This window comes from Zootoca vivipara, chromosome 2 (assembly GCF_963506605.1).
Source record: "Zootoca vivipara chromosome 2, rZooViv1.1, whole genome shotgun sequence".
Taxonomy (NCBI): Eukaryota; Metazoa; Chordata; class Lepidosauria; order Squamata; family Lacertidae; genus Zootoca; species Zootoca vivipara.
Window position 1 is genome coordinate 75116699 of NC_083277.1, and position 6134 is coordinate 75122832.

Below are 6134 nucleotides of genomic sequence, written 5' to 3' on the forward strand. Positions count from 1 at the left end.
CAAAATCATTCCTATTAAACAACAACAACCCAAAATTCACACAAATGTCACTCCAAATGGCAAGGATTAAAGTTCCTTAGATGAGTGAAATATGGACTTCACAACCACTGAACCACAGCTGGATGAAAGCCAATACTGCTTAATTGATCATCATGAGCTACTCTGCTCCAGAAATATTAAGAGCTGGTAAAAATCCTTCACTGGTTCAAAACTCATGCTACAGTATTCTATTAATGGAACTTTACAACACAAAGTATATGATTGAAAACATTTTCTTAATAATGAATTCAATAAATAAAAGTACAGTACTGAGTCTCTGAACATACAAATATTAACACCAGGTAGCTACGAACAGCCCCAAATCCCATTCATTAAATGCAGAGCTGCTATGCCAGTTACTGTAAATAATTTTTAAAGAAACCAACTTGTTTCTGTGAAAAGATGGACGTGCTGCTATATAAAATTCACCTGAATATTCTGATATGCACTTTAGAAATGGACTTTTAAAGAAAGTACCCTACCCCAGCAATACCACATTCGGAAAGTTGCCGCAGCCCGTGTGACTGCTAGGCAGCGAAATGGAATGGATGAGTGGTGACTGCAACTGCCACAGCAGGGACAAATCATGATAGACAAAGTCTACCTAGCAGCACCCCATCCAAGTCATACTGCATGCCCTTGGTCTTTAAAAAACCTCCTGAATGACAACTGCTTGATACTGTAGTTTTTATGAATGTGGAAACAGGATTGATAAAGGTTTTGCTTCCCACAAAGGGTATATATGCACACAGTTCTCTACTTCTGCTGTTACCTCTCTGTGTCAAAATGTTGCTGGTTTTAAAACATCCCCCAAACCTGTTTGTTCATAGCACTTTTGTCTAAAGCAAGCAATCCTTTGCGTTCCCCATTTTTCTTTGCAGCCTTTTTCTGACTCGAGGTTTCTGTGTTCCCCATTCCTTGCAGTGACTGCTCCAAGTTCACCTCTGAGCCCTCCAGTGTCTCCCGTGTTCCCACCTCCGGAGCCCTCAAGCAGCAAGAATGGCGAGTGTACCGTTTGCTTTGACAACGAGGTGGACGTGGTGATCTACACCTGTGGACACATGTGCCTCTGCAACACCTGTGGTCTTAAGCTGAAGAAACAACTCAATGCCTGCTGCCCAATCTGCCGACGGGTCATCAAAGACATTATTAAAATCTACCGCCCTTGAACCCCATTTCCAGCCGCCCTGAGGGTGTGTGTGGAGGGGGCGAGGGGGCAGAATGTTGTTACTCATTGCCACAACTTACCGTCACCGCTTATGGGTTATTGTGCTGGTTACAGAGTGGCTCTTTTGTTTATATTTCTGTGTTTTGACCAGTAGGAACCAATCAGGGATAATTAAGTGATCTGGGAAACACTCTGGTCCTTGCAGATGCTGAAGGTACAGCTGCTGAGTGGGAAGAGCTTCATCAAGATGCTGCTCTGCTGGGTTAAGGTAGGGTGGGGGTGGGGGCTGAGCTCCCCACCCAGCAAAAGAAAATAGACAGTGAACCCCACTTGGGGGAAAGTACTGGAGAAAACAATTGTTTGAATGAATAATAAGTCTGGGCACTTCTCCCCACCATAATCATGGGATATTTACTGAATTGCGCAGTTTAATTACTGAAACAGCACTCAGGCAATTTCAAACAGGGAGGAATGAGAGGGGAAGATTTAACAGAGGCACTGTGGAGTGAAATGACTCCTGTCATCTTGTAAAAAGAGTGGGGAATAGGCAATGGATGACATTTTCTCCCTTCAAGGCACTTTTTCTCATTTATGGTTCAACAGGGGAAGCAGGTATGAGGAATAGTGAAGAAAAAGCTATCGATGTCCTTGGAACACAGCAAGTAAACAATCCCACTTTCCTTCTTTGTAAGTCACAGATTGAAGCTTCCTGTTGCACTGAGCAACTGCAAAGCACTTCTGTAGCTGGAGAGTGTTGGTAGGAGTAACCCTCTGCATGCACAAGAGAAGCAGCTTCTTGCATGGCGGTTATGAATCGTCACATCAAGTAACCACGCTTAGAACCAAGCTGCAAAGAAAGGAAGCTGATGGGGAATGGTAGGTTTCAAATGTCCAGAGTTCCCACTCTTGAAATTTGTGCAAACAGCTGATGGATGTTTTCCTCTATTACTCCCCAGAGATTTTGTCAGTAAAGTATGCAGCCATGTGGAATCTCTCATTTCTTCCTCTCCAGGAACTTGTCATCTGCTCCACAATAGAAGCATCTTACTGAAATTTAAAAGCCCTTTCATTGGCATTGTTTGTTGGAAAAAGAATTTGCAAGCTATTATTAGATGCTTGGGCTTTTAAGCTAAATGCATTTTGATTGTGGTTATAGGAACCTCTGAACTCTACACTAGCCTGAATGGGATGTGAAATGTCTTGGGGCTTTAGGGGAGAGGTGCCATTCAAGCAATAAAGCCGATTCTCTTTCCTTGCTTAGTCTTTGTGTGGCAGCATCCTGCTACAGTGCACACAACTGTAGTTGCCCATAGGCAACCTGTCCCATTGCCATCTAAAACAGTAGAATTTATTCAGAGCAGGCTTTTTGCTGCTTCCACCTCAATAGAGGCATTCCATTCCATTGTGCAACAGATACTCTAAAGCTGTAATCCTGGTGTTTTATCTGATTTATGAAGAGATCCTAGTGGAGCAGCTTGTAGGACTTCCCAGGGCAGAAATGCTTACTTGTGACCCTTGGGAGCCTGCTAGGAGCCATTCTCAGCCCCAACATATGGCTGCATCCTTTTCCATAAAACAGCTATTCTGAGCCTATGGGCCCCTTCTAGCAGGAAGAAGGCAGTTTTCCTTTTGGGCAGCATACTTTGATATGCTATGCTGTCAATAAGGGAAATGTAAGCCAGTGCAAATTTTAGACATAAATGATAAGGCATGTGGATCCCTTAGGAGGCAAAATAATACATAGTTTAAGGTGGAAGACAGCAATGGCTTTAGAGGGACGAATTCTGTTTAAGGAATACGGAGTGTTTTGTAGACAAAAAAGTGTGCACTAAGCTTTTCATAGTCCTTTGAGCAACATGGTAGTTGTACCTCATTGGGTAGCTGAACCACTCTTCTCCTCTGTCTTTAGTTTAAATGCTTTTCTAACCTTTTGCTCCTGGCAAAGTTGCTGTACTAGCATCGTTTGCAGGCTGCACTGGAAGCCAATGAATGCTAATGGCACAATCCTAGCAGTCTTAAATTGCCACTGGCTACAGTTACATATTGCGTAAGGAAAGGCATCAAACGAGACAAATGAGTTTCCCTGTACTTTAAGGTGCAGATAATATCTTTGTCAACAGGAAAGCCTTGTTTCTTTTCCATTTTAGAGTGGTTTGGGACAACACTGTGTTGCATGATGACTTCCAGTAACTTTACAATAGTTTTGAGTATCCTAATTACCATACGGAAATGTGAAGGGCAGTGAGGTTAGTTTAAAAATGCCATCAGTACTCTATAAACAACTTTTGCCTACATGGAATGCAACTGCTTTGTGATGAGATAAATAACTGAGGCCTCCTAAAACCAAACAGGAGTCCTAGTCAGTGATTAAGAATCTCCATGAGCATTTACATTTAATTTATGCACTGTCAGCTGTAGTCTGTAACCATGGAGGAGACAATTAATAATGCAGATCATGCTATAACTGCACAACATGGGAGGCATTATGCAAGCAGCATTGTTAAAGCAAGTAACACAGCCCATCACAAGATGATGATCTTTGCATTTCTTGACCTCCACAATCAGCTTTTGCTGGTGTCAGCTTCTGACCCTGTTGTGCATGTTAATGATGGGCAGCTGAAAAGTTTAGGGGGCAGAGGAGATGTGATGCTTGAATTGAGAAAGGAAGCAGATTTAACTTGGGCTACTCTAGTTGCACAATATGTTAAAAAGCCGAGAGAAAGGGCAAAGCCACTCAACTGATTTCCATTATTTAATCACCTGCTTAATTAATTGCCATTGTTGGCACTGCTGTCAAGCTCTGTGCACAAAAGGCAGATCCTCCAAAAGTTACTTTTCACCATCCAGCTGTCTTGCTATTTGCTGTTAATATTTCATAGAGATACTTGTGTAAAGCAAAACTTCCTACCTTCTTATTATGAAGCAGAGTCAAGCCAGCAACATGGAAGGGGCTGCCCACTTACTGACATGTGTTCCAAGGGGGTCTTTCCGCTCACTCTATTTCAGGTGCTGCTAGTTGCGCATGACCACAGTGCCAGATGTTTGCCAGGGACAAGGCATGAATATCTTCCTAGCATCTCAATTCCATCCTGCTTACCTAAGATGCCACTGAGCAACACAACTATAAATCAGAGTTAATTTGAATGAGATTTATTTGTCGTAGCTGCCATCACTGCAGGTAGAGCTAAGCTCTGGAGAAGCTTACCAGAAAGAAGTCAACAAATTTACATTTTTGCAGAGACGTAATTCTAAGGAAGGGTGACAATTTTAGTAGTCAGTGGGTTTGCTTTCGGGGTGCTGATCAGTACTGATCACTACCTTCCATTCTACTCTAACTCCCTGTGTAACTTGGGGTTGGATTGTTCCCATCCCCTTTTAAAGTGCTGTAATTCTGGTAAAACTGTCAGCTGCTGTGTCATAGCAAAGCACCCCTGAGCATTGCCCTTGGATACCTTTGGGCTAGAACTAGTTTCCAAACAGCAAGCCTATACACCACATACACCTGGCAGTGAGTCCCATTAGTTTCAATGGAGCTTACTTCTGCATTGACAAGTTGTGCTACAAGCAATCTTGGAAAGGTGTGCCTTTTTACTTCGCTAGCTTCCAACTGCAATGATATTTTGAAAAGAAATTTGTAGACCTATGATAGTTCAAAATAAGTGGAGGAAAGGACATATGGTGTTTAATTCTTTCTGTTGGGAACAGACTGCCCCAAAGGAGCAGCATCTGACATGGGCTTTGTTAGCCAGAGTTAAGTCCACAGCCTAAGTGTTGCTGTGAAGCAGCGTTAATGGACATGCAGCTTTTCTTAGTCCAGTCTCACAAGGAATTCTCAAACTCTGACAGACAACTTTTAGGAAGTAGAGGCTATTTAGCAACTTGTTCTGGCTATTGCTTTTTTGTTTTGTTTTGAGAAAAGTATCTGTTCAGAAGATCTGTTTGTGCCTTATAAGGTGTCTGTGCACTTTTTATCCTTTTTAATGCTACTTTCAAAAATGGAGAGAGAAAAAGACCCTAATAGATGGCTGGTAGTTTTTATAGAATTTTATGTGTTCACCAAGAACTTTGCTCTTTTTTTATATTGGAGTGAAAATTTTATGTTTTAATCGAAACTTTGCTGCCGTCCTCCCCCCCATCTCCTCTTTGTATAAAGCTTTTTAAAAAGTTTTGAGATTTCTGAAACTTCTTGATATTTTTCTGGTTCATGACAGTGATCTGTATATCACATTCTCAAATAAGCCAGATTTTAATCTCTCTGTAATAGAACTTTCAATGCAGATTCTTTGGGGAGGGAAGTTTGCACTTCTCTACATGTTAATACTCCCTAGCATTGTGATCTGTAGTGTGTGTGTGTACGTTTTTTATTTTGTTCTGTTTTACATTAATATAAAATTTTACCTGTTTTATGAAACAAATAAAATGTTGGCTTGTAAATATTCCTACCGGCCTGAAGTAGAAAAAATGATAAAAGCAGAGAGCATGTCTGTTATAGGCTTTAGAAGCAGCTCCTTGCAACCTGAAACTTCTTTGATGGCTCTTGCCCAGACCTTTCACCTTCAATAAACAGGGATTTGCTGCTTAAGTTTGCCTGCACCTGTAGTACCTTTGTTGCCTGTGGTAAAAATCCAATCTATATGCAGGACTACTACTGGTCCTGTTAAGGTGACTTGTTAAACGTTGGGGTGAAAATGAGAACAAATCAAAAGATCAATGGATCCAGGCCAGCATTCAGGTGACCATGCCTCATGACTTTTGCCTAGTCATGTGAGCTGTGGTTAAACCAGGAAGCCACAAATGAAACAGTTTACCATTTTTGTCCAAACTGGAACAATATGGTTACCTGCTTTAGCGACCAACCCAGCATCTGGGTTGAAGTTGATTTGAGATCCTTGATGCTTAGGAGACTTCCTAGTTTAAGCACAGCTTG

At 41.7% G+C, this 6134-nt stretch overlaps 1 protein-coding gene across 2 annotated transcripts in view; it reads left to right on the forward strand.

Annotated features, from left to right (window-relative positions):
* NEURL1B (neuralized E3 ubiquitin protein ligase 1B) overlaps positions 1 to 5645 on the forward strand; it is a 197354-nt gene extending 191709 nt beyond the window's left edge. For both annotated transcript variants that reach the window (XM_035105296.2, XM_035105297.2), the window contains exon 5: positions 964 to 5645. In XM_035105296.2, the coding sequence (XP_034961187.1) occupies positions 964 to 1208 (245 nt within the window). In that variant the 3' untranslated portion in view covers positions 1209 to 5645. The remainder of the gene's footprint in view (positions 1 to 963) is intronic.
* The last annotated feature ends 489 nt before the right edge of the window (positions 5646 to 6134 follow it).